At 47.7% G+C, this 25,927-nt stretch overlaps 11 protein-coding genes across 11 annotated transcripts; 6 read left to right on the top strand and 5 right to left on the bottom strand.

Annotated features, from left to right (window-relative positions):
• Nucleotides 1-125: 125 nt before the first annotated feature.
• On the bottom strand, nt 126-856 carry EDB93DRAFT_1255735 (uncharacterized protein; the record flags this gene model as incomplete). The annotated part of the gene is made up of 5 exons (XM_041453834.1): nt 126-282; nt 443-549; nt 600-624; nt 686-747; nt 803-856. The coding sequence occupies 5 exons, from the start codon at nt 854-856 to the stop codon at nt 126-128; spliced, it is 405 nt and encodes a 134-aa protein (XP_041302281.1).
• Nucleotides 857-3,652: 2,796 nt separating this feature from the next.
• Nucleotides 3,653-4,918, top strand: EDB93DRAFT_1213493 (uncharacterized protein). The gene is made up of 8 exons (XM_041451065.1): nt 3,653-3,947; nt 4,002-4,021; nt 4,086-4,114; nt 4,171-4,267; nt 4,325-4,417; nt 4,461-4,584; nt 4,661-4,744; nt 4,792-4,918. Exons 1-8 carry the CDS (start codon nt 3,734-3,736, stop codon nt 4,830-4,832), a joined length of 702 nt encoding a protein of 233 aa, XP_041302280.1. The 5' UTR covers nt 3,653-3,733; the 3' UTR covers nt 4,833-4,918.
• Nucleotides 4,919-5,049: 131 nt separating this feature from the next.
• On the top strand, nt 5,050-7,063 carry EDB93DRAFT_1179126 (uncharacterized protein). The gene is made up of 6 exons (XM_041450607.1): nt 5,050-5,168; nt 5,227-5,943; nt 5,990-6,447; nt 6,514-6,545; nt 6,570-6,772; nt 6,829-7,063. The coding sequence occupies exons 1-6, from the start codon at nt 5,079-5,081 to the stop codon at nt 6,919-6,921; spliced, it is 1,593 nt and encodes a 530-aa protein (XP_041302279.1). The 5' UTR covers nt 5,050-5,078; the 3' UTR covers nt 6,922-7,063.
• Nucleotides 7,064-7,531: 468 nt separating this feature from the next.
• Nucleotides 7,532-8,307, bottom strand: EDB93DRAFT_68340 (uncharacterized protein). Its single transcript, XM_041457094.1, has 2 exons — nt 8,057-8,307; nt 7,532-8,005 (listed from the first exon to the last, which is right to left on the bottom strand). Exons 1-2 carry the CDS (start codon nt 8,252-8,254, stop codon nt 7,667-7,669), a joined length of 537 nt encoding a protein of 178 aa, XP_041302278.1. The 5' UTR covers nt 8,255-8,307; the 3' UTR covers nt 7,532-7,666.
• Nucleotides 8,308-8,797: 490 nt separating this feature from the next.
• Nucleotides 8,798-9,789, top strand: EDB93DRAFT_1179121 (uncharacterized protein). Its single transcript, XM_041450606.1, has one exon. The coding sequence runs from the start codon at nt 9,116-9,118 to the stop codon at nt 9,395-9,397; it is 282 nt and encodes a 93-aa protein (XP_041302277.1). The 5' UTR covers nt 8,798-9,115; the 3' UTR covers nt 9,398-9,789.
• Nucleotides 9,790-9,882: 93 nt separating this feature from the next.
• EDB93DRAFT_1179115 (citrate synthase-like protein) lies at nt 9,883-12,405 on the top strand. The gene is made up of 14 exons (XM_041450605.1): nt 9,883-10,139; nt 10,187-10,372; nt 10,423-10,676; nt 10,727-10,829; nt 10,882-10,950; nt 11,008-11,220; nt 11,372-11,431; nt 11,481-11,565; nt 11,621-11,673; nt 11,724-11,831; nt 11,883-11,905; nt 11,959-12,032; nt 12,093-12,241; nt 12,290-12,405. The coding sequence occupies exons 1-14, from the start codon at nt 10,051-10,053 to the stop codon at nt 12,345-12,347; spliced, it is 1,524 nt and encodes a 507-aa protein (XP_041302276.1). The 5' UTR covers nt 9,883-10,050; the 3' UTR covers nt 12,348-12,405.
• A 439-nt stretch (nt 12,406-12,844) lies between these two features.
• On the bottom strand, nt 12,845-16,608 carry EDB93DRAFT_1179112 (TPR-like protein). Its single transcript, XM_041450604.1, has one exon. It carries the CDS (start codon nt 16,501-16,503, stop codon nt 13,012-13,014), a length of 3,492 nt encoding a protein of 1,163 aa, XP_041302275.1. The 5' UTR covers nt 16,504-16,608; the 3' UTR covers nt 12,845-13,011.
• Nucleotides 16,609-18,895: 2,287 nt separating this feature from the next.
• On the top strand, nt 18,896-19,683 carry EDB93DRAFT_1094666 (uncharacterized protein; the record flags this gene model as incomplete). Its single annotated transcript, XM_041446619.1, has 5 exons — nt 18,896-18,991; nt 19,055-19,143; nt 19,198-19,315; nt 19,372-19,460; nt 19,515-19,683. 5 exons carry the CDS (start codon nt 18,896-18,898, stop codon nt 19,681-19,683), a joined length of 561 nt encoding a protein of 186 aa, XP_041302274.1.
• A 1,219-nt stretch (nt 19,684-20,902) lies between these two features.
• EDB93DRAFT_68230 (uncharacterized protein) lies at nt 20,903-21,920 on the bottom strand. The gene is made up of 3 exons (XM_041457091.1): nt 21,872-21,920; nt 21,052-21,820; nt 20,903-20,996 (listed from the first exon to the last, which is right to left on the bottom strand). Exon 2 carries the CDS (start codon nt 21,563-21,565, stop codon nt 21,053-21,055), a length of 513 nt encoding a protein of 170 aa, XP_041302273.1. The 5' UTR covers nt 21,566-21,820; nt 21,872-21,920; the 3' UTR covers nt 20,903-20,996; nt 21,052.
• A 570-nt stretch (nt 21,921-22,490) lies between these two features.
• EDB93DRAFT_1179089 (uncharacterized protein) lies at nt 22,491-24,651 on the top strand. The gene is made up of 5 exons (XM_041450603.1): nt 22,491-22,686; nt 22,738-23,436; nt 23,482-24,213; nt 24,294-24,504; nt 24,569-24,651. The coding sequence occupies exons 1-4, from the start codon at nt 22,567-22,569 to the stop codon at nt 24,339-24,341; spliced, it is 1,599 nt and encodes a 532-aa protein (XP_041302272.1). The 5' UTR covers nt 22,491-22,566; the 3' UTR covers nt 24,342-24,504; nt 24,569-24,651.
• Nucleotides 24,652-25,400, bottom strand: EDB93DRAFT_1179088 (uncharacterized protein). Its single transcript, XM_041450602.1, has 5 exons — nt 25,296-25,400; nt 25,122-25,229; nt 24,977-25,072; nt 24,823-24,918; nt 24,652-24,771 (listed from the first exon to the last, which is right to left on the bottom strand). Exons 1-5 carry the CDS (start codon nt 25,381-25,383, stop codon nt 24,692-24,694), a joined length of 468 nt encoding a protein of 155 aa, XP_041302271.1. The 5' UTR covers nt 25,384-25,400; the 3' UTR covers nt 24,652-24,691.
• Between the last annotated feature and the right edge of the window lie 527 nt (nt 25,401-25,927).

Raw genomic sequence — 25,927 nt, 5'->3', positions numbered from 1 at the left:
GGTCGCATGTGCGACTGCGCACTGAGTCAGAGATCAAGAAGGGAAACGGGGTGAAGGGGATGCGTCGTGCATCGTATCATAGGTTACCGTCCAGACGGTAAGGGCAAAAGGGACTGTCCACAGGATCAGTCAGGTGGTGGAACGGAGCATGGGTATGCTTCGTCAGCAAAAGGGTTCGGCCAGATGTACTGGCTTTGCTGAAGCGACAGATAGAGAGCGAAAGGGAATGCGAGGATGACAAGGATGACAAGGGTAAGGTCGGGTAAGGGTATGACGCGAGGGCTGATACGAGGAGGATTAGAGAAAAATGGTAGGGGCCCAAGTGTCTAGATGTTCTTGTAACAGGTGCCACTTGCCTTGTTGACACTGTTCAAACCACCTGCTGCATGTGGTGAGAAGGAGTTAGTACCAAATGTGACAATACGAACGTGCAAAGACTGACCTTGTGTCAACTCCTATCACATAGGGCAGGTGAGGAGCAGGTCCCACATAGCGGTCCTGGAGGGCAAGCGAGGTAATGGGCACTGTTTTTGCAGCAGGCTCTAGTAACTGTAAAACGAATGAGCTTCAAATCTGAAAATGGCCAGCGGTGCACATACCTCCCAAAGGTTGTTGACGCCCATACTATAAGACAGATGAGGACAAATTAGTGTGCGCCCACTCCTAAATACATGCATGTATTTACCTATATTTGCCTTGAGTGGCATGAGCACAGTGCCGCAAATTGGGTCCCTGGCGGATGATCACCTGGAGCACATTATAGCGGTGAGGGCGGTGAGGGCATCAATGAATGCCTGCAAACCGCTATAAAATACAGCGTGGTGTGAATAAGTTTGGGTTGGGTCAGTGGAGACATTTGCGTACCTTAAACCTCCTCTTTCCATCGATAAATGCCTGTAAACCGCTGTAAATACAGCGCGGTGTGAATAAGTTTGGGGTTGGGTCAGTGGAGACAACTCCTCTTTCCATCGATAAATGCCTGTAAACCACTGTAAATACAGCGCGGTGTGAATAAGTTTGGGGTGGGTCAGTGGAGACAACTCCTCTTTCCATCAATAAATGCCTGTAAACCGCTGTAAATACAGCGCGGTGTGAATAAGTTTGGGGTTGGGTCAGTGGAGACAACTCCTCTTTCCATCGATAAATGCCTGTAAACTGCTGTAAATACAGCGCGGTGTGAATAAGTTTGGGGTTGGGTCAGTGGAGACAACTCCTCTTTCCATCAATAAATGCCTGTAAACCGCTGTAAATACAGCATGGTGTGAATAAGTTTGGGGTTGGTTCCATACCTTGAACCTCCTCTTTCCATCGATAAATGCCTGTAAACCACTGTAAATACAGCGTGGTGTGAATAAGTTTGGGGTTGGTTCCGTACCTTGAACCTCCTCTTTCCATCAATAAATGCCTGTAAACCGCTGTCAATACAGCGCGGTGTGAATAATTTTGGGGTTGGGTCAGTGGAGACATTTGCATACCTTGAACCTCCTCCTTCCATCGATAAATGCCTGCAAACCACTGTAAAATGCAGCGCGGTGTGAATAAGTTTGGTTGGGTCAGTGTGATCTTGGAGACGAGGGTTCTTGAACATCTCTTCGCCACCAGAGATCGCTATATTGGAGTGAGGACGGTTCTACTCAACTTATAGAAAATATTGAGTTCTAGCCGGCAGTTTCTTGGAGCAATAGTGAAACTTACCTTCATATTGAAAATACTGTGTTCTAGCCGGCAGTTTCTCACAGCAAGAACCCAACTTATTGAAAATATTGAGTTCCTAGCCAGCAGTTTCTTGTTAGTGGAACTTACCTTGGTATTGAAATATTGGATTCTTGCTGGCAGTTTCAAGTTGGTAAGAACTTGCTGTGGGTACGCCTCTGCCTCGAGTACTTCGATGTAGAATGGGGCATACCAGTAGATGTGTGGCTGGAGGAAATGAGCAGGTCAACAATAAACAAAGTAAAACCTAACAAGTCACATGCCAGGGATCGTGTTGAGCGCACGCAGGAGCGTCTTTAGCACGCAAGGACGTGTGTTTTTTTGGAGGAATGGCATGGTCCCAACTGCACGTCCCTCTGTTTTAGCAGGGAATCACGCCATCCACCATAGGTTTCTTGGGTGAAAAAGACCCTCCCAAATGGGCGTGACGTCCGGCAGGACCGCAAGGTCCTCTTCGGAACCTAGTACATTGGTGCCGGCAAAGAACGTCAGGGCAACTGGCTAGGCCCCACAAGTAGTCAGCATGCACCTTTTCCAGCTCTCAACCAATCTCTTCACACCAACTGTCCCCTCCTTTGCTCTCAAGGTTCATCAAGACTCCAACATTCCTTCCCAAGCAGCTCTACTTCTCCAAAACCCAAATACAAGATGCCCCCAGTGAGTGAATCCCTGTCGCTCCGAATTCTTGGGTGTGTGCGCAGATGAGGCGGCCATCACACGGCTGCAATGCAATTTGGCGCCTGCTACTATCCCTTTTTTTTTCTTCTCTTCTCTCCTTTTAATCCAAATGGCCAAGAGTTTTTCAGCCTCCCCTCTTGTGAGGGCTGGGTGTCACGTTTTGAGTCGCGCGTCGCGCGCGTTTTTCCGCAAGAAGGGGAGGGGGGGGATTTGAAGATTTGGGATTTAGACTTAGACTTAGGACTATATTTACACACGGTGTACCCTAATGGCTCGCTAGGCGCGGCGGTGTCGGGTGTCTGACCCGATCAGCGATCGGCTTCGTCAGCCGTCACTGAAACGTCACGAACCGTTTCCTGCGGTCACACTGTGACCGGACGGTGGTTTTCCACGCCGGCAGCTATACTTCTCAAAAATATTTACATTTGTGACGAATCGTCCACCAGTACCCAACAGAGCCCCTCGTCGACTTTACGACGAAGCGTCTTAGAGGCAAATCTCATTGCGGGGCCAGCTTTCCAAGTACAGCTGTGTTCCAACTTAAGCTGAGCGAAGCCGGTTTTGCATTTACCCAGTTCAAAAGACCTTGCATGACGAAGAGACATCGCCGAATCTCGTCGAGAATACTATGATCGATATTCCATGAACAGTGAGCTTATAGTAACTCGTGCGATTATTTTGGCAGGGATAATAGCTTATCCTTGGGCTCAAAAATATAACTTCAAGCTCGTGGTCGACCACCATATACTTAGATTTGAAGGTCTCGCAACCAAACAAGTCCCTTGGTGCTCGAAATGAACCTTTGAAGGAGTTTCAAGTCAGATCTATTCAAGTATATATTTTCGAGTTTGACTGGGTGCTTTGCGATGAATCCTGACGTGCGCACCATATGCAGGGGTGTGAAGTGAGGTCATCAATGGAACCAAGTAAAGGAATAGCTATATCTCGTTCCACGCACCAAAGTTGAATATGTGGTCCGGACGTGGCATAGCTAGGCATATAGTGAGAACAAAATCAAGCGCGAACTAGCTTCGCCCAGAGTTAGTGTCAAAGACACAGGAACCAACGAGCTAAACGTGCAGAGACAAGCTTGAGTTTGCGAGGCATTCGAGGGACCCAAGAAGACCCAAGTCGTAGCCTGACGCCGTTAGTAGTTCATCTTTCAAAAGACGTGTCAGTTCAAATTCGCGTCTGACTTATTGTCGGGATTCGGCAGTATCCGAGCTGATAGGGACTAACTTGAAAAGCTCTGTTTACTGCCGTACTACGCCCTTTGATCCCTATTAAAGTCTTACAATCACTACTCTTAAATTTCTCTATCCTACCACTAATTTTCCCGACGATGTCAAATCTAGATACCTCTTTCTCAACTACTCAGGCCTCGGAGATCATAGAGTCGGTTTCATCACCTGGTGTCGTGCAGGATAACATCCGCGATGCAAACGTCAAAGTACCTACACAAGCGGAATTATCTACCGTCGAGTCAAAGTTGGCCACCGCACGCTCGAAGAAAGACGCTGGTGATGCTGCGTTCAAAGTAGGAGATATCAAAAGTGGTGAGTGGCGTATCCTTGGCATTGTTAATTAGGTGATCTTTATATCGTGTGTAGCATTGCGATCGTACCATGAGGTGAGGATATGACCAAAGACTGGTACGATGTAGAGACGACCTCTGACATAGCTACTACATGAAGACTCTTCTGTATCTTCACGGCATCGATAAGTACGGATGCACTATGTTAGCACGTGTTCATGCCTTACGAACCCTCGATGTTGCAGAAACGCCCTTCAATCACTTGGAATGGCTGGCCCGTCGTCTCCATCGTCGGTATCAGCAGTCGACCAAGCTGCTGGTGCAAAAGATGTAACGACTGAGGTATGAACTAGAAGTTCATCGATCGATGAAAGGTAACAGGAGGTCTTTGCTCGACAGGCAGATATAATTCTGGAGAAAGTATATGCAAATATGTCTGCCTGTCATATCAAACAAGAGAACTGGAAGCGGGCGGTGGATACTGCCGACAAGGTTTGTCGCCCCTTGACACAACTATTTCTCGCTGAATTTGTAGGCTCTTAGCAAAAACGCTGCTAATTCTAAGGCGCTTTTCCGAAAAGCAAAGGCCCTTGGAGAGCTTGGATTTTTCGAGAAAGCGGAGACGGCTCTCAATGAGATAAAGAAGGTTGCCCCCAATGGTGCGTCGTATTTTGAATTCTCTTCTGGGATATCTTGCTGACCAACGAATATGTAATACTTATGTCCGTCATTCAGAGGCACCTATGGTCGACGCAGAGCTTGCGCGTCAGAAATCGATGGACCGTGAACGGCAAAAAGCTCACGACCAAAAAATGAGAGGTAAGGTGTTTTTCTCCGTTCGTCTTTTCTCTGCTGAGATCGGATAGGCTGGCTTTCACGAGAGAAGAAGCAAGCGGCGAGCGAGTAAATGGTCTGGAGCAAGGATATGTACAGCGAAAGCTCACGATACCAGATGTATATTGTATTTCAAGCAATCATGGTTTGTTGCACCTTAATTCAGCGATGAGTATACTGTAAGGATTTTCACTCTTTGAAATCACCTAGGTACATGCATAATGCGCCGGAGGATTCTTGACATTAGAATACTGGTGACTTGCTGGTGACTAACGTTACATAATTGCACGGTTTAACTCCTTTCTTCAAAACCATCACCATGGCGGTTGGTTTATTGTCGCTTCCTACAGAGCTAATATGTCACATTCTACTCTTCCTCACCCCCGAGGACATTTGTCGCTGTGCAATTGTCTGTTCTTTCCCTGTGTTATGTGTTTTCTTCGAGGTTAACTTGTGAATCACGTCAGATCTGCAAAATTGTCTGGGGTGCAGCTCAAAATTCGGTCCACATCCAATACAAGCTTGAGCTATATGCCCAAGGCCTCAATGAGACCGATTCCGCAGATGCAGATTCCATCGCCATTGCAAGAAAGATGTCCTCACTCAAGAACTTGGCATCCTTGTGGCGATCTGGTTTCCATGTCAATACTGTTTTCCAGGATGTGGTTGCTTCAAACGATCCTCGCATACAGCCACAGTCCATGAAATGTGGGACTTTATGGGTATGGAGAATGAACACTCTTTTGGTTCGAGACTGCAAGGACAAGACCAAAACCTCTCAAGTGTGGCCTAAACATGACTTATTCAAACAGTCTGTACATATACACAACTTGGTTGCGTGTTCAGTCGTCGTCGACCCACTGCAGGATCTTGTAGTCGCAATCTCAGCGCCTTCTGTGTTTCATTCGGGCGATGCTCAGCAAGATCACCCCGTCTGTTGGGTCGACTTTTGGCAGGCTCATCCCGGCTTCCGCATCCGGACTCTGCAAGCACTTCATTGGAATGCAGGCATGCCGGTGAATCTACTGCACTTTTCCGTCATTTGTATTGTGGGTGGGCCTGCAATTTGTGGGGATCGTGTAGTTATGCTCTATTACACGAGGCATCGCACTTCACGGAACACGGTGGGCGCGTCCAACATGTTCATACAACTTATAGATTGGAGGAAAGGTCGTGTTAAAAGAGTAAGTTCACTCTGCTCTTAAAAACTCTGCCGCTTAGCATACGCAGCATGCCTTAAGTGAATCAGGAGAGCCATTGTTTTACGATTTACATCTAGTCGACAAACACACATTGGTTATCATCGATTCAAAAGGTCGTATAATCTTGTACACATTACAAGGACTTGATGACACACCTCGGCATCGAATCACTTATCTCCTTCCCATTCTGAAACCTGGCCGTAATTCAGCACCCCAGGTCGTGCCACACTATGTTGTTTACGCCTCCCCATCGTTCCACGGTACAGTAGCTCACCCAGATCTAATGCCCAGCTACGTACCCTCTATGGAGTCACAGATTATGGTTCTAGAAACTCTCCCTGCCTCGTGGCCTGTAATAATGGTCATTGATATGGCCATGTTTTCAGAAAAGGCCATACAATCAGAGACTCGTGTTGAGATTCCGTGGTCAGACTGGGGGACCCAAGTATACATGGTGCTTTCCGCATCATCCAAGCCACCGAATCAGTGTGTTCGGTAGCAAAATGGCGTATGCTCTTCCTCGAGATCGTACTCCTGAACCTGGTCAAAGAGTGGAAGCACTCTCCATCGAGGGACAATTCTACGTACACATCTGGGACTTCAATAAGCGACTCATTGCTCGCTCAGAAATATACATGACCCCAATTTACCAGGAGTTGTGATCCGCAAGCCTGTTTGGTTTGCTCAGTCGTGCCTTGACGAAGACTTCACCTCCAACCGTCCTTACATGGCTTCTGTCTGCGCCGAGCCTTTTTCGATGCATTACCTTGACAGGATTTTCTTAGAACAAGATCGACTTACTGTAACGAGGGTAAGTTTTTTGTTATGACTCGAGATACAGCGATGATGTAATATGGTAAATTATAGTCACCTCCTAGCCTCATTGATATTCAGGTTTTTTCACCCGTGCCGATGGAGGTTAGCTTGGAGCCTGAAAGACATAGAGAAAAGTCGTTTTAATATGTTTTAAGGCTCCTGGAGGACAACGGGTGTTGTCACTTCGAAAGAATTGCGTAAATGCTTACTTTGACATAGGTAGCAAATGTATAGTATTCTTAGTTGCGACTCGAATGTGATCGTTTATGATATCCGCACAATCAAACTGTACGGAGTCTTTGATAATGATGTTTCCCCCTCAGGTCGGTGGATGTCGGAGAAGATCAAACTGCGCATGTTGCCACTCCTTCATATTTGCTTCAGATGAGTCGATGAATTTGTCTCACATAGTTTCAAATGCGAGATCACTCGATTTCCGGAATTCTTTCATATAGATCAATAGTGTACATTACTGTACAATGTCCATAATGTAATAGCCCATCGCAGAAGCGTGTGTAATAAGGATATCGATATCTATAATGTAGCCCATCACTGGAGCGCCCGTGTAGGTAATAGTCCATCTCTGAAGTGTCCATGTAAGTGAAACGATAGCGTCCATACCGCAGTCCAAAGTCGGGCAAACAGATAGTGTCGTGTCAACACCCAGGGAGGGTTAGAATGAGACGTGGGACGGGATGCACATGTCTGACAGGAATATGTCTCCTTGTAAAGTATTACTGGCCGGCGAGGGCCCGGCGGTAGATATCTTCATGACACAGTCGTCGCATGTGGAGAGGATGTACACAAGACAAGACACTGTCAAGATATGGAGGATTGGTGGGAGGCAGCGAAGTATACTCATGACTGCAGTCAGTCGAACTTGAGTCACTCAGCCGAAGTCAACAGCTCCCGTCCGACGGGTGGCTATATGCGCCGGAAACTCAGACCCCAAAGGTGAGCTCGCTGCTTGAGGATACCGCATGGCGGACGCCAAAGCAGCTGCACCATGCATATCATGAAGCTTGATGGGATACGTTGGTTTTGGTGCCGCAATGTGGAGCTGCCTAGTAGTCATGGAGTTCCGCTCGTCTGTATAAGATGGTGGTCGACGCAACTTGACCACACCATACTTAAGACAAGGGCGATTTTTCGAGGTCTTTATAGGTGTCCAGGTGCATACCCTTCCCGCCTTTTGACAACTCAGACACAGTGGCTGCTCCCCAGAACACTGTGCTCTGTCGTCAGATGTATGAAAATGATGGTGACGACCCCTCCTCACCTTTTTTTTCTTATTGCGGCATTCATCGCAGGCATGAATGACGCGAGGTCGAGCATGTTTCAATTGCACTGGCCCAGTCAGATCGTGAGTCAGAGCACATGATCCCTCAGGAGAAACGGTCTCGCGAGATGGAATGGATGGTTCCCCACTGGCAGGAGAAAAGGTGCGAGTCGAAGTAGACGATTTCCCAGGAGACATGTTCTGCTGAGTGAAGGGCGGAAAGTCTGCAGCCGATGAAGATCCTGTGTTACTGTAGGACAGTGCTTTACCACCAAGAAAGTGTTCCAAAGTTGGAGTGTGACTATGAGATCCTGGTCCCGAGCTAGCTTGTCAAAGATAGAATTTATGGCCTGATCAACAGGCGCCTGGACCGGCATTGACAGTAATTTGGGTTCAGGCTGGTTGAGAGAGCAGAATGCGGGGTAAGTCCTGATTGACATGATGAAAGAAAGAAGAAAGTAAGATAGGAGTCAACAGAAAGCGGTGCAACTCCAAGACATTTGAACTTGGACTTGCACAGCAATTGCGAAACATTTGGATCCAGTCCAGGTGCTGTCCTACTTCCAGAAGTATTTCGCTAACACCACTGCATGAGAGAGAGAATTTATATATTTGTACTGCAACAAATAACGGAAACTGTTGCATAAGACGCTGTGCGAGGGATGTTGCTTGCGCTTGCGCGTCCGGATACATCCATACTGAACACCCTGACCTTGTCAGGCCATCAAGTAGACTTGTGACCTCTCCTCCGATAAACACACGTCCGCATGGAACAAACTTAATTCTATTGTGGCAGCTAGAAAACGTGGTACTTACCAAGCTCGTGCCGCTCAGCTAACACCCGTCGACGGTCGTTATCGGCTTGACAAAAGGTATCTTTGTGCTTGTCTTGCTCATCAGATGCATAATCACTAGGAATATGGGCGCCCTACTTACCCGCTGCTCCGGATGGAGTAGCATGATGTATCGAAGAGACCTCAGAGGGGGAAAAGCGCCGATGATTGGGAGTATCATTCTGGAGGCACCAACAGTTATGTCTCCCCGCCGTGCGCTTTCTTCATGGTTTCATCGCGTAAAGGCAGACTGACTGTTTCTCCACTATATATCCGGCTTATGGTCGTGGGCACAATCAACGCCTCCCCTACGAAAATTTCAATGTGGTGCGAGTGCGAATCAATGCGCTCACAATTAACAGCTCTTCAATTCCCTATCTTAGCAAGACTCAAACTTTATGGAAAATCGACGCTATGGTCTCCAGTCGGATTTTATTGCTTCATGCGTGTCTTTCAAACATGCGAGGGCATCGAACGACTGAATCCCGTGTCCGCGAGCTTGCTGTGACCAACGACAGTGAAGCTCATCGTTTAATGTCAGGATGCGGTCAGCGTGCAGTTCAGGACATCGACGAAATCATGATTGACATCCAGCAAAATGTAAGTCAGTGTCTCCGTTGTTCCACGACGGCATCGTCAGTCGGTCCCTCGATAAGACACTCCAGGTTATGACCCACACAATCATTAACCATATCAGCGAGAATGGGAATAGGTTTTGACTGTGTCATATAGAACAGTAGTAAAGAGAGGGAACAGACTTGTGTTGGTCCTGAGGATAGTGCCGCTTGTCGAAGATGTAGAGTGTTCGAAGATAATGACAACGGCTAGATGGTTAATGACAAGCAGCTTCATCGCAACGTAGCCTCAAATTCACCAGAAGTGATCTGAACCATGTTCTCCAAGGGCGATGAGCCAGAAACATGAAAAATGTTGTGACCAATTGGAGGCAAGTTCCCGGTCCCGTGATCAGCGTGGACTACCCATGGCAAGCTTGTGAAATCGACAGGCTACAGCGCCTCTGTCATCCGGTAAAACTAGGAACCAAACTGACATCGGGATGCGAATATCACGAGCTGCTCGCGTCCGAGTCAAGACGTAAGCCTTGTTCCGTGCCATCCATTCAAGTATCCTCCAGTTGTATCATACTCCTCACAACTTCACATGGGCAAACAATTTCCTGCATCTGAGCTCAAGCGAGACGAGTCCCTCAAAGTTGTAGACAACCGCACTGGGAAGGAGTACACCGTCCCGTGCGTCTCTCTTCCTCAGAACTTTGATTCCGACTAACGCTACGCAGGATCTCCCACAACTCAATTCCTGCAAACTTCTTCAAGGGTATTCGTGCTGCTCCGGGTCCAAATGACAGACCTGAAGACGAGACAGAACGCGGTTTACGTGTCGCTGATAGAGGTTTTCTCAACACAGCCGTGATCGAGAGTCGTATAACATATATTGACGGTGACAATGGCATATTGCGCTACAGGTACGCACGCATTCTTTACCTGTTACTATACCACTCATCAAATTTCACAGAGGCTACCCAATTGAGCAACTCGCCGAACGCTCCAATTTCCTTGAGGTTTCTTATCTCCTCATATATGGCGCGTTGCCCAGCTCGTCCCAATTATCCCACTTCACTAGCGAGGTCCTCCTCCACGGGCCAATACATTCTGACGCAGAAGGGTTCTTCCGCTCGTTTAGGTACGATGCTCACCCCATGTCGATGCTTACAAGTGCCTTTGCATACTTGGGAAGCTACTATGGGGAAGCAAATCCGAGTTTGCAGGGTGAGTCAGCAGACCTGGAGTATCATCTCATCTTAGTGACCTTTTTGTAGGGCAAGATTTGTTCACAAAAGCTGCCAAGGGTGATCCTGCTGCACTTCAGAACATGGACAGGCAAATATTCAGGCTGATCGGTAAAGCTACCACATTAGCTGCGTGTGTATTAGTGGTTGTCCTCTTCTTCGTTCGCTGATAATAGTACATGTAGCATGGCATACCGTATCCGCCAGGGCCGCGACTTCGTCGTGCCTCCAATAGGAATGAGCTATACAGAGTCGTAAGTCACCATTTTACTAGTTCTGCACCATTGTATCTCAAACTCTTCTTGCGCAAGGTTCCTCTACCAACTCGACCATCTCTCACCCACAGACCACCTATCAGAGCTTCACTCAAACAAGCCGCATCCTGTTCTTGCAAAGGCACTTGACATCCTTTTTATCCTCCATGCCGACCACGAGATGAACGCGAGTTCGACGACCGTACTTCAGACTGGGTCATCGTTACCTGACCCGTTCAGCGCTGTTTCGGCAGGTTGTGCGTCACTGTAGTGAGTACTGTTCAGCATCCTAATGACCCCTACGTCCCCAGGCTCTCCGAGATGGAATTGCCTTTAACACATTTTTACTTGTGCTTCGCCATTTTTTTTGTTCATTCATGAGCTTTCGATTCATGTCGATACTGATGTATTTACCTCTCAGCGGTCCACTCCATGGAGGTGCGAACGAAGCTGTTATTCGAATGCTTCTTTCCATTGGCAGGTCCGTTTTTATAGCCACTATTCTTGTCGTCTCCTCACATCTGTATAAGTCCCGAGAACGTCCCTGCCTTTTTAGAAGCAGTAAAGAAGCGTCAGAAGGTGCTAAGTGGATTCGGACACAGAGTATACAAGACTGTGCGTAGTCATCCTCCTACTGTTTGCTGTCCTGATGATTGTTGGTGATCCGCAGTCTGATCCGCGCTCATTTATCATTCGCAAGGTTGCTGATGAGGTATTTGCTGTGTAAGTGGTCATTGTTGCGGCAGGATTGGAAGATTGATGGCGGAGTCAAGGACGGGCCGTGATCCATTGCTTGATACCGCAATGGCCCTGCATGATGCAGCGCTGAAAGATGATTACTTCGTATCGAGGAAGTTAGCTCCGAACGTTGATTTCTGGAGGTAAACTTATTTTTATCCAATCATCGATATGAATTGACTCTCATATATCAGCGGGCTGATTTACCGTGCGATGGGTGAGTGCCAGCATTGTACGAAGACTGGAATTATGTAACACGGTAACGGGTAGGTTTCCCGATGGACTTCTTCCCAGTCCTGTTCGTTGTGCCCAGAGTCGTAGGCTGGGTTGCACATTGGCGACAGGTGCGTATGCCCTTCGCCTTCTTTCATTCCACAGACTCACTAAACGTCGCCTATATGCAGATGATGCTTTCTCCATCGGGAGTCAAGATTTGGCGCCCTCGGCAACTTTACCTTGGCCCGTCCGCACGTGACTATGTGCCTCTAGAAGAGCGTATGGGTGCTTTCCAAGTTGGTGTTGGCGTGGAGCCGAGCGTGATAGAGCATTCGGGGTATGTGTGATCCTTAATGGTGTGACAGGATACTGATTCACTGGGCAGGATGACGAAGAGGCGGAAATTGGCCGAGGCTGCTGGAAAGGTCAGGAGTAAACTCTGAGTATGGGTGTAAGATTTATTGTCACTCATACCGTTGAATGTCAACGATGTCGTGCGAATGTCGAGCCTTTCCGTAAAGATTCTAAAATATCCCATGCGTAAGTCTTCAGGGATGTGCCCTTCGACGATAGATCTGCCTTGCTTTCTGGATCATGATCTAGCACCATCGGGTGGTCGATGCTTCACAGCTTCGCATCCACCAGGACCATTAACATGACCTCATAAAAGTAGCACCACATTTCATAGGCAAACCACATAGATTCGACCCCAGATCCTCCAAGATCAAACTCCGGGTCAGTTGCCGGATCTTTGCTTCAGTAGGTCATCCAAGACAAACGAAACAGTTGGATTGCTCGTATCAATTCGAGATGCTCACATATGCACTAATGATTGGGCTATACAGGGCAAAACATGTCAGTTTATTCCGGTATTGAGAGCAAGCCTGCCTCAGGGAGAATTCAACGAGGCAGACCAAGACTCTCGACAACATGGAGCTATTGTGGAAACTTGGACAGTTCCCGGGAGACGGGCTAGTTCTCTGAATCTCCATGTAGTGGTTCGTGCGCTATCCCATTCAGGGCCGATAGTCCATCTCTTCAACGTCAGTGACATTGATGAAGGCGAGCGAATCGATAATTGAATTTACATGTAGTACATATCACATACTAGATGCCTATATGAATAAATACAATCTGTTGTTCTAATGGAATTGTCTTGCGCAATTTCTTCACAGCCTTGTGCAATGCTACAGCAGCACGCGTGGGGTCCAATCTCCCTGAGCTATCAAACATGTTGTCGTAAAAAGCAGAAACAATCTGGCACGCAGCACCATCGTTCACAGACCACATTGAACCTACTACACCGCGAAATCCGGAAAATTGCATTGCGGCAGCGAGATGAATCGCCTCATCAGGGCTCGATTCATCACCCACCGTGGTATGGCAAGCCGATAAAAATGCAAACTCCGGGTTCTGCAAGTGGGCTTGGATGATGTCCCTTATCATCAAACCACTGTCGCGCATCGCAAAGGAAGCATTGAATGGTTTATCGCGATTCAGAAAACCATGGCAGGCTAGGTGAACCCATTGGTTTTTGCGCAGTACATCAAGGGCTCCTTGAACAGTTGCATCGCTGTCCTCGATCGATGTAAAGGACGTGAAGGGCGCCACGCGCTGAGCGACAGCGACTAGCTCATCAGCAACACGCTGTAGGATAGTCCCTCCTTCCGCATTTGCTTGGCCAATGGCAACGAAATGATTGTTGGATGCATCTTTGGAAAGCTGCTTTCGCGCGCGAACGAGTGTGGCCAAAGTTGGCGTGTAGGAGGAAATGTAGAAGTGAGAAAAGTCATGAGCGCCCGGCGCATAGGGTCCTGCTGCATGCAGCGGAAGCAGCGTAAACTTGGCGGTAGGACACCACCAGATGCGTGAACCGCGTGGGATGAACTTTCTGAGCGCAACAACAATAGGACGAACGACGGGATCCCAAAGTTTGCGCAGGATATCAATGATCTTGTACGATTCAGCTTCAGAATCGGATGAGCCGGCATGTTTTATGAGCGACTGGAACTCAGAGGATAACTCGGAGACTTCAGCTTGTGTAATGTCAAGTGGAATGTGGATAGGATCTTGATCGATCAATACGACCAAGGCGTCGCAGCTGTACTGGCTCGCGTTGACAATGATAACTGGACCATATTCTGCGGCTTTTTGAAGGTCAGAGAATAGTGGAGGTTGGAGAAAACGGGAAAAGCGTGGCAGCATGCGAATGCGGGAGACTACATCATCCCATTGCACAATTAATTGCCGGGTTTGTGGGCCTTCGGTAGATGTTTCTAATGCGGTACGAAGGCGAAAGCTAAGATCCTTTGCCTCGTCCGCCAAAGCATTTCCGGCATCGCCTGATGCAGAAAGTTCATCCAGCGGTGTACGAAAGCGTGCTGACTGAGTCCAAAACACTGCACGGCCTTGCTCGACCAACTCCACAGCAGTTGTTAAGGCACCTTGACTAACGCTATACGAAAAAGCATCCATTGCGAGAGATGAAGCTTCCTTTTTGATCGCATCAAAATGATGTGAAGAAAACATCATGACAGCGAGGTGCCGGTCCAGGAAGTTCAAAGCGGTCTGATAGGCAAGCAATGCAGAGCTATGCTTGAACACCTTGGCGGAGGCGACCCACGTCAAGGCAATAGAAAGATCATTTAAAGAGATTACATGAGATACTTCAAGTTGCGAAAGTTGCGAATACAGCATGAATGATTCGTTCAAGTCTGATATCAGACCCTGTTGATGAAATCTGTCTTGAAGACAGATGACCAAATTATTGATAGATGTAAAACGCTCCAAATGGCCAAGAGGACGGAGGCCCAATGCAGCTCGATGGAGGTCAATGGACTCATCTAGGTCAGACAGGTCACGCTGCAGCCCAAATCTGTTTCGAAGACTGGCTGCAAGATTGTTGAGGGATAAGGATCGATCAGAATGACCAGGGGGACAGAGCATTAGTGCAGCGCGATGGAGCCTGACGGCCTCATCCAGGTCAGACTTAACTCTGTCGCCAATGCTCACGGCAAGATTGGTGAGAAACAAGTGTCGATCATGATGACCAGGAGGACATAGCTCCAGTGTAGTCCGATGAAGATTCATGGACTCATCTAGGTCAGACTGGACACCCTTGAGCTTGAATCTGCTGCGGAGGACACTAGCAAGGTTGTTGAGAGTTGAAGATCGATGGGGATGGCCAGATGGGTGCAGCATCAGTGCAGCTCGATAGAGCTCAATGGACTCATCCAGGTCAGCTATGATGCCACGTTGCTTGAATCTGCCTTTAATGCTATTCGCAAGGTTGACGAGAGATGTGGCACGGTCAGAATGGCCAGGAGGACGGAGTTCCAGCGCAGCTCGATGGAGCTCAATAGACTCATCTAAGTCGGACGCAATGGTATGCTGCATGAATCTGTCTCTAAGGCTGACAGCAAGGTTGTTGAGAGACATGGATCGATGAGAATGGCAGAGGGGACGAAGCTCTAGTGCAGCTCGATGGAGTTTAATGACTTCATCAAGGTCAGATGGCGCGCCCTGCAGCTGGAATCTGCTGTGAATGCTTATAGCAAGGTTGTTGAGAGACATCGACCGATCAGAATGGCCAGGAGGACGATGCAGTAGCGCAGCTCGATGAAGGTTAATAGCCTCATCGAGGTCAGACAGATTGCCGCATTGCTGAAATTTTTCATGAAGACACATGGCAAGATTGCTGAGAGACGTCGATGGTTTTGGATGACCGAGGGGACGGAGATCCAGTGCAGCTCGATGGAGTTTGATTGCCTCATCAAGGTCAGACAGCACACCCCACTTCAGGAATCTCTCTTGAAGGTTGTTTGCAAGGTTGTTGAGAGACGTCGATCGATGAGGATGACCGAGTGGACGGAGATCCAGTGCAGCTTGATTGAGTTTGATTGCCTCATCAAGGTCAGATGGCGCACCCCGCTGCAGAAATCTGGTGTGAAGAGATGTAGCAGTATTGCTAAGAGACAGTGATTCATTAAAATGACCTGGAACACAGAGGTCTCGAGCAGCAGCTCGATGGACATCGATGGCCTCATCTAAGTCCGACGGCATACCACGCTGCTCGAATCTGTCTTCAAGGTTGATAGCAAGGTTATTGAGAGACATCCATCGGTGAGGATGACCAGGGGGACGGAGCAGTAGTGCATCACGATGGAGCTCAATAACCTCGTCGAGTGCAGAAACCATGCCCCGCTGCTGGAATGAGATTCGAAGGCTGTAGGCAAGGTTGTTAAGAGACATAGATCGCTCAGGATGACCTAAGGGACGAAGCGCCAGGGCATCTCGATGGAACTTAATGGAATCATCCAGGTCAGACAAAACACCCCGTTCCTCGAATCTCTCTACAATGCAGTTGGCAAGGTTGTTGAGCGATGTGGATCGATCAGGATGACCAGGGGGACAAAGTGTCAGCGCAGCTTGAGAGAGCTCGATGGCCTCAGACAGGTCGGACATGTCTCCCTGCCGCAAGTATCTGTTTCGAAGGCTACTTGCAAGGCCGTTGAGAGATGTGGATTGGTCAGGATCGTCAGGGGGATAGAGTGCGAGTGCAGCTCGATAGATGTTGATGGATTTAGACAGATCGGACATGTCATCATACTGAAGAAACCTTTCTCGAAGGCTCTTGCCAAGGTTGTTGAGGAGGGTCGTTCTGTTTGGATCGTCGGAGGAACATTCCTGCAAGGCCGCTTGACACTGCTCCACATCATCTGTTAGAAGAGTTGAACGGTGTGAATGGAACGTAAGCATGGAATTGCGACCGACCCATCTCACTTCTAATGAACTGTATGCGTCTAGAACCTGGATATAACGGACTTTATAAGTCCTATGGTATATCAGTGATGGGTGTGGGTATAATGGACTATGCCTTACCCTAGTCGAGTATTATTGAAGACCGCAGAAGGATGGGGAAAGAGACGAGTAGCAAGCGGAGTTTCTTAATATGGTAGCAGTGTGTGACCAAGTTACTATAGGTAGGAATTAGGCCTCAGGTACAAGAGGAGTGCTGCGAAGAGGGAGTGCGTTAGTACAGGTGATGATGTATGAGATCGATGTTGTTTAGCTGGTGCTTTTCGGCGCTTTGCATTGACGATGGTATCCTTCTCTCTTGACATGGTTTGGTCAGTGACAAACATTCGTCTATGCTTTTGTCGGGGAGTGTATTTAGAGGCGGGTTGGTATGTGCAGACTACACAAATATACTGTAGTAACATTCCTTTATTTATATGACAGCTCACCGAAGGTTGATTTGAAACGGCCCTATTGATGAATCTGATGAGGTGATGGAGGTCGGGATGTGTGCTATGAAGGTGACGTTGCGTCGGACTGCATTGTCGATTATCTTGAGCATTTTTTGTGCCAGATGACTTGCAATCGGAACACCACAATATGAACTTCCTGTCGACACGCGAGTTCGTTTCTATCAAGTTTCGATCGCCTTAAAGATTTGTAAAATACTCACCAGAAGAGTGCTGTCTGACAGAGCTTTTCGCTCAGGGCAGTGAGAAGAGCATCGCGCATGAATGAAACAGAGCAAGCGAGGACAAAGTCACTCTCGGTGTCTTCCACTCTGAGATCTGGTGGCTTGGTCTATGGTGATCTTTCTGGTGTGGAACGTGAACATTATACCATCCTGCAAGTCTTCCACTTCAGAAGTCTTGTTCAAGAGACGGCTCGTTGCGGACATCTCAAATATGAGAACATCAATATCCTCCAGTTCGATGTAGGCACTGGCAAGACCAACATTCATGATGTCTGAACGACCAATCGCGCTGCCTTGTTGATTCTGGACGTTGTCGATCACAGGGACACCTCTTTATGTCAAACGTTGACCGAACAAGCGTGCTTCTCGAACAAAAAGCAGCTGAAGCGCTCTATAATTGGCACTCCCTAACGCCGTGATGTTGTACACGAAAAGATCATACGGAACAAATAATGCAAATTGGTTGTGGCAGGGCCTGGGAATGAGTAGAATGACAGCATGCTAGAGAAGACAGCGTGTGCATACAAACCTGCGGCGTGAAAATCAGTAGTCGGACTGGGCAAATACAACTTGAACGCTAAGTGTCTTTGCCTGGGTGCTTTCGTGGTAGCGAAGGCTTCTAGAAGGGCCCTTACAAAGGGTTGTTTCTTGTGAAACATCTGTTAATTTTGGTCAGTCATATTCTCAATGTCATCCCAGTCTGAGGATTGTCAAGGGCGAAAATGAGGCGGTTTCCGGGCCTAACAGCATGCTTGATGTCCACGACAAGCTTGCCTCAGTCTGAGCCACATGAGGAGAATACAGAACGGGCTCCCAGTACCTTTGATTGGGGTTCACTCTGAGTCTCTGACACAGTCGTCGCCGAACGGCGGGATTGTTGCATGCTAAATAAGGAAATCAAATCAATAGAATATTGATTGTTAGGCAAAATCGAACTCACTGAGTACGTACTGAGGGCCCGGGCTGAAACACGACTTGGTCTGACACCAAACATGAAATGACTAGTACTGGACCGTCTGGCAGCGACACAAAGACCATGGTGACTGCATTTCAAGTTGATACTCTTCAAGTTCGGTCAGAACTTGTTACACCGTGACCTGTAAAACATTCATATAGTTCAAGAACGTATCACGAAAACCCTCCCATGTAAATCTAGAGAAAAGTCTGAACTGATCCAAACGAGAGTGAGGTCTAGATTTTTGTTCATTTGTCTTCATTGAAGAATCCAGAGTCCGAGGTCAGCCTTAGAACACCGCCGTCCTTGTAGAGTCTTCGCTTGATCCAGCTTAGCTTGACCAGATTTTGTAATAACACTTGCCCATTGTAATGTGTAGATGAACAATAACAAAGTGGTGAATGCAGCGGGGTTCTAAATGTCATTGATGGTATGCTTGAGGCGGCATGCCGGAACCCTCCATCTTCCTCTCCTCCTACTTCCACCGGCCTTCCCTTCCGCATATACCCCGACAACACCCCGACCCTCCTTGCAAACGATACAACATGTTCGCTACACTCTTTTCAGTCACTCTCTTTGTCGCACTTGCCATTCAAGGCGTATTTGCTGATTTTACGATTGACACCCCAAGCCCCACTCAGGTAATTCCTCTAGCTATACATGACCTCTTAGGTGCTGACTTGCCCGCGCCAACTTGAAATTAGTGTGGAAATGTTCAAATTACTTGGACAGCATCAAGTCCTCCCTACAGCCTTCTTGTAGCTCCCGCAGATGACCTCTGTGGCGAGGCTCTGTACGTTTTTTGAACTTCCTTTGGCTCATGCGATCTCACGTTCTTGGTATGCAGTGTTGATTTTGGTCAGCAGAGCGGTCTTTCATACCAATGGAAAGTCGCTCTTCCTGCTGGCACTGCAGTCGTTCTTTTCATCGAAGATTCCGAAGGAAATGAAGCTTGGAGTGGAACCGTGAGCGAATTATATTCCTTTGTTTAATGAGGGATTTTATTTAACACGGATGCCAGATGAATGTGGCTCCTAGCAGTGACTCGTCGTGCCTGACCAGCACCATCCCACCTCCTAATGCACCTGGCGTTTCTTCATCTAGCACTGCGTAAGATTTTATGTCGACAATTGCCATGCGTTAAGCTGACATCTGCGTTGACAGTCTCACAACTCCTGCCGCAGCTTCCAAATCCACGACGACTCCATACTCTCCCGCTGGCGCTGCTAATGCGGGTCTTGCTCCCACCGGCGGCGCCTTGTCCATCCGCCCTCTCAGCGCTTTGACCTCCGTTGGTTCTGGACTTTTAGCACTTTTTGCATTAGCTCTATAAAACGGCCCTGATACCAATCCGTTGACGACGGGTGATACCCCGCTGGCTGAATTTTTCAAATTTACGTTTATCCTGGTGATCATACGAATATATTTATCTTAGACACATCCTTCCACGCACGGAGCTGCGTTTTCTTTCCTTTTTTTTATTGGCGATTTATGGCAGATGCTCGAAGTTCTGCCTATCATTTCACTAGACGTGACGAGCCTTATACCTGGGCCGACTGTAATTTGGAATCAAATCTTGTACCATGTTTCTGTGAGCCGTTTGAGGTCTTGGGATGCCCATCTCCGCCGCCAGTTTGGAAACTATGTTGCATGTATTCCATGCAAAATACACGTTTTTCTCATATATCTATGATACATGAACCTGCAGCTGGCTCTATGTTCTTTCCTTTTTTTTTATGGGGTAGAACAGTATTGCTGGAAGGCAACTGATCAATTGATTAGTGGTATTGAGGGATTTCGCCATATCCATAGACGCTGTACTGTTATGACATCCGTGAGTACTTTCACCTGTCACACCGCTAGCCACAGACACTGGCTATGGAATTCCCTTTGTACCGGTTCGAAGTACTACTTATGGCTTTCTCTTCGTACCCACTTAGATCTAAAAGCCGGTCATTACTCGCTGTAGCTTCAGTGAATTAACTCCCCCCTCATTCATTCTCTCATGGTCCGAATCATTTCCCGTCGGACTCAAATAGCAGCACCACGACTACAAATTATCACTAGTACGCGGACCACTTTACGTACCAGACCTTGGACTCATCTGGTGTAATTAATTATAGGGGAACGGTCCATAATTCATCCGCAGCGCTCTGCCAATACCGTTTAACCTTGGTTAAACCTCCCTCCAATTTATGTTTTCGAAATCGATATTGATCCACCGTTTATCCAATTCATTCATTCTTGTTATATGATATATAGCGGGTATAAATTTCAACCCCTATTACAGGTACATATTTGTCGGTATAAAGTGAGTAATCATCGAAGCAATAAAGTAATAGCGGAGTATGCAACGTCCCGAATAACTTATTGGTATAAAGTAAGTAACCATCGAAGCAATAAAGTAGTGGAGTATGGAGTACACCCTCAGCGTTTGCTGTGGGCTGCTGCAAGATAGATACAGTATGTATGGCTATAAGGTGGCAATCAGCCAAAAACAGGTATAGGAAAGCATGTAAAATTATGGCCAAGAAAGGTCCGCATGGAATTGCCCGACTATGCTGTGCATGCCCGCGTACACAGCCCGAGCGCGGGGATCCTCGCTCATGCCTGATAAAGTACCGATGTCTGGATAACGCAATATGACTGGATGTGGTACATCAGGACCAAAGCCAGATTCGAAACACATACAGGAACTGACCTTAGGCATCAGTGGAAGGGGAAACCTCCACGTGTTCAAGCCCGCGCCAGAGCTCGCCAGATCTGCGAGCCGGTGCCAATCCGTCTCGTGCTATCTCTTCGTGTTCTAGTCCACGCCAGAGCTCGCCAGATCTGCGAGCTGGTACCACTCCGTCTCGTGCTATCTCTTCGTGTTCTAGACCACGCCAGAGCTCGCCAGATCTGCGAGATGGTATCAATCCGTCTCGTGCTACTTCTTCGTGTTCTAGACCACGCCAGAGCTCGCCAGATCTGCGAGCGGGTGCCAATCCGTCCCGTGCTACATTCTCATGCTCAATCCCTTCCCAGAGCTCACCGGACCGCTGGGAAGGTGGTTCAGAGAGCCTCTCATGAACGTTGTTCTTCCACAGAGCACCAACAGGGGTAGTCCGAGAAGAAGAAGCAGTGGTGGTGTCAGTGGCCACTGGAATAGCAGCACCGAAAACAGAGAATGTAAGAGCAAGAGCGACCGTGAAGCGAGTAAAAGAAGTCAACATAATAATGATGAAATTAGGTCAAAGGTATGTGTTTGTGTGGATGAAGTTGAGGTTGAGGAACTATGGAGATCTAAATGCCTGAAGTCTTCAAACCATTTATATGAATGAATTCGCTTGGCAAGTGCACGCAGTGCTAGATACCCGTTGACAACCAGTACGAGTCATATCGGGTCGATTCTACGGTAAAAGCACTGTTCATGCCGAAGCGATGATCAATTTTTGTGAATGCGGTAGGCAGTGAGTTGCGAGCTATATCTGTTCTGAGAAACGTTAATGACATCGTTTCATATAACGAGGTGATATGACAGCTTTAGGCACGGCTTTTCTTTTACAGAATTAATTTCGCGATATCGCACGGAACTGAATGACAGAAATAGCACTCAGGACTCATCGGCGAAAAGACCCAGTGCTCTGACCAGGGCGTAATGAAACACCTCGATCGCGGTTGTCAAGGGATGATAGGCCATGCGCGGGCGAAGAGGCCCTAGCGGGTGCAGAAACTGCGTTCATCGGTGTCCTGACATACCGGCCTCAGGTGGCGAAAGGAGCTAACTGACCGAGCGGTGTGAAGAGAGGGCAACATCAATAATGATGCCATCTGACTGGGACCCGCCACGAGAGAGTGTTGGTCAAGACTTTGAGGTGACGTACACTGCCAGCATCCTGGCCAGGCTGTGTCCAGCTCACCATGAGCACGAAACCAGTGTTGATATCTATGATCTGGGTTTGCTAGTCGGTTGTTGCGATGATTGTGAAGTCCAAGAACGGAAGGATTAAAGAAGCCGTAGTTTTAATATTGGGCACAAGTGCTCAGCGCTCAAGCGCTCAACAGTGCATCGTGGAGAATGATTAATGATGAGTTGACTCAATCTTGGCTCAAACTCAGAGTCAGCATCTGATGAAACTTTGTACTTGCTAATTTTGGTGTTGATGATGAGTCAAGCGGAGTCTTGACGGACTTCGAAAACCTGGCGGCACGTTAGCTGGCCGTGGCATGACTCATGAGCTGTATCGACAACATGGCGACAACGGTTGCAATTGAATTCTTGTCACTTCCGACAGAGCTGATATGTCATATTCTATCCTTGCTGACTCCCAGGGACCTTTGTCGCTGTGCAATGGTTTGCTCTTTCCGTGATTATCATCCTATGCTAACTTCCGTTTAATGCTAGACATGTAAAATCGTACGGAATGCAGCTCAGAATTCTATCCACATCCAATACAAGCTTGAACTTCATGCTCAGGGCTTCACCGAGACAAGAACTCTGAACTCGATCGATGTTGACAGCAGGATGTCCTCACTCAAGAGATGGGTAACCTTCTGGCCATCTGTGTTCCACGCCAGTTCTGTCTTCGAAGATGCAGTACCTATCATGAACCTACATTCAGGAATACAACACATGAAATGCGGGATTTGGTGGATGTGGGACAACGACAATTTCTACATTCGGGACTGCAACACAAATATCAAACTCTCTCATTCGTTCTCCAGATACGAGCAGTTCTTCCAGGGTCGGATGTCGGGATCGGTGAGATCGGTTGTCCTCGACCCTATTCAGGATCTTGTGGTTGTAATTTTATTTCCTGATATATACACCGTGACTGGTGCCGAGCAAGGTCGCCATATCTTTTCGGTGGAATTTCGGTCGGCTTCATCCCTGCTTCCACATCCAGATTCCGTGGAAGCTTTGTTGAAGTGCCAACATTCTGAGGAATCTAGCCATCACCGTGTCATTTTAACGCAAGAGCCTACAGTTTGTGGGGATCATATAGTTGTCTTCTATCATATGGAACGATTAAACCCACTGGAAATGGTGGGGCACAACGTGTTCATACAAGTGATAGATTGGAGGAAAGGATATACCAAGAGTGTAAGTTCACTCTACTCTTGAAACCCTGCCGCTCAGCATAAGTAGTATCCTTTATGTGAAGATTTTGCGGGTTTCCATCTAGTTGATGAACAGAAGTTTGTTGTCATCGACACCCAGGGCATCATAACTTTATATACACTACAAGAAAATGGCCCACCTCAGCGCCGAGTAATGTATCGTCTTCAAGAATCCCTGCTTGCGTCGTTCTACCTATTTCATGGCACCCCATCGTTCCATGCTGCAACAGCTTGTCCAGACCTGGAGCCCGACTACGTTCCCTCTCTGGAATCGCAAATCGTTGTTTTAGAGACTATCACAAACGCACGCCCTGTTGTTCTAGTTATCGATATGGTTATCTTCTCAGAAAAGGCCTTGCACTCAGACACGCCTGTCGAAATTCCCTGGTCGGAGTGGGGACCCCAGTATACGTGCTGCTTTCAGCATCATTCAAGCTGCCAAATCAGTGTGTTTGGCAGCAAAATGGCCTATGCTCTCCCTTGGGATATCACTCCTAAAATCGGAAAAAAGCCGGAAGGACTCTGCACCCAGGATTGTTTCTACGTGCACATCTTAGACTTCAATCAGCGAGCCATCGCTCGCGCAGAAAATATCTATGACCCCGACTCACCGACCTGCCTTATTTGCAAGTCTTCTGATTACCCACATGGATCCATCATTTCAAATCGTCCTTACATTGCCACCGTCTGTCGTACTCGATTTTTTCCCAACCGCTTTGTCAGGTTATTCTTGGAGCACGATCGACTTACCTTAACATGGGTAGGTGTCCTTAATGATCGATTTAAATATGGTTTGACGAAACCAAACCGTAGTTGCGGACTGACACGGTTCATATTCAGGTCGTTTCCCCTGTACAGACAAAGGTAGACTCGGACCTTGTGCACTAGAAATATATATCGGCGGTCGAGGGTGGCGGGGATCATGATGAATGTCGTTGTCATTGTCAATTTTCTTACAGGCTGACTATACTTCAGCCCGCTAGTCTTGTGTACTTAATTTATTCCCGTATTGGCAGAGACGGTTCGTACTTTTGGTGGTGTGGATAGAAGTGTGAGTGTCTGAATCTTGCTAGTTCAATGCTATCCCCATTTAACAATTTTTCTACGAAAACCAGGTGTGGGAATGTTTAAATAATGCCTTTCGATCCCTCCCTCGATCCAGTGCCCTCCTCGAATGAATGCTTCTTTTATTCTTTATCGTGTAGTGCATGCGAGACTCGTGCTCAATCACCACTGCGTCAAGAATCGACGATCTTGTCATGAACGGCGTCCTCAAATAAAAACCCTCCAACAGGACTTTCATCGCTTTTAATAGCCGCTACAAGTGTCTTGGTGAGCGCTGATCAACAAACCAACTACACTGGCTTACGTTGCCAAGAAGCTACGCCTTCATGAATGGTAGGTTGCCGAAGATTTCCACCCAATATCTGTCGTGGTTTGTTTGCCCTATGATCTATCGCACGAGCTGTGGTGAAGCAGAAATAGTAGTTCGCCTTAAGGACAAGTTGGGTGAGCATGTTCACCTCGGTCGGGCGATGTTTTCTCATGGTCATTTAGTTGCCGCAAGGCGATATCGATTGACGTCGATTGAGTTTCCGCCGCATATAGAACAACTCGAACTGTGAGTTGGTAAGTTCAAGCAGTGAGCAACTAGGAATAATTGTTTGCCTTCATTTGGAATGGCCTTGTCGTGGACAATTGGCACCATAGCGCTCTTGGCACCACTGTCGCAACGTTCACATGCGGCTGCAAGAGATAACCAGAGATCTTCACCTTCTATATCGGGGGCAGATTCATTATACAGGTTATTGATATTCATCTGAGCCAGAACACAGCACTAACCTGTGTCTCTAACGATAACACGGGCAGCACACGGAACAAGAAGTACCCATACCGTGCAGATCAAAGAGAGAATGCCGGAGTACATCATGATGACGGTTGCGAGAGGTATGGCCTACGATCTTGATGAAAACTTCTTCTACAACCAAGCTGATCTTATAGCAGAACTTATGACTCGTGGACGTGGAGCCATTGGAGTCTTGAGAAATTATGCTCGGTTGCCATCGAGGACTTCTTCTGAGGGTCTTCGTAAATCTGCGCTGAGCTCCATATTAGCTACGCTTCGACGACGAAGCGGTGCCAGCGCGCAGGAAGTGCGCTCGATGTATCGGGAGTTCAAGTGCTTTGGCAGATGCTATGGGGTAGCCCCTCATGCTATCGCAAGCATCATGTCTGACAAGCCTCGTTACCTTTCATATTGTAAGGTTCCATACTACAGGCAATCGAACCAATCACCGGCTAATACATATTATCTTATTGTGCACTAAATAGGTTCTTTAGCATTCATGCCACTTCCAAAGGCGGCTCTGTGTGAGTCTACTTCTCCGTGCCACATCTAGACTCGTGTATTATTAGAACTGCTCATAGCCCATCGTATGGATCAGGACGAGGCAGATATCGAGTATCCGTGAAGT

This window comes from Suillus bovinus, assembly GCF_016758785.1.
Source record: "Suillus bovinus strain UH-Sbo-P2 chromosome Unknown EDB93scaffold_100, whole genome shotgun sequence".
NCBI classification, from domain to species: domain Eukaryota; kingdom Fungi; phylum Basidiomycota; class Agaricomycetes; order Boletales; family Suillaceae; genus Suillus; species Suillus bovinus.
This window is presented reverse-complemented; position numbering and strand designations above follow the sequence as displayed.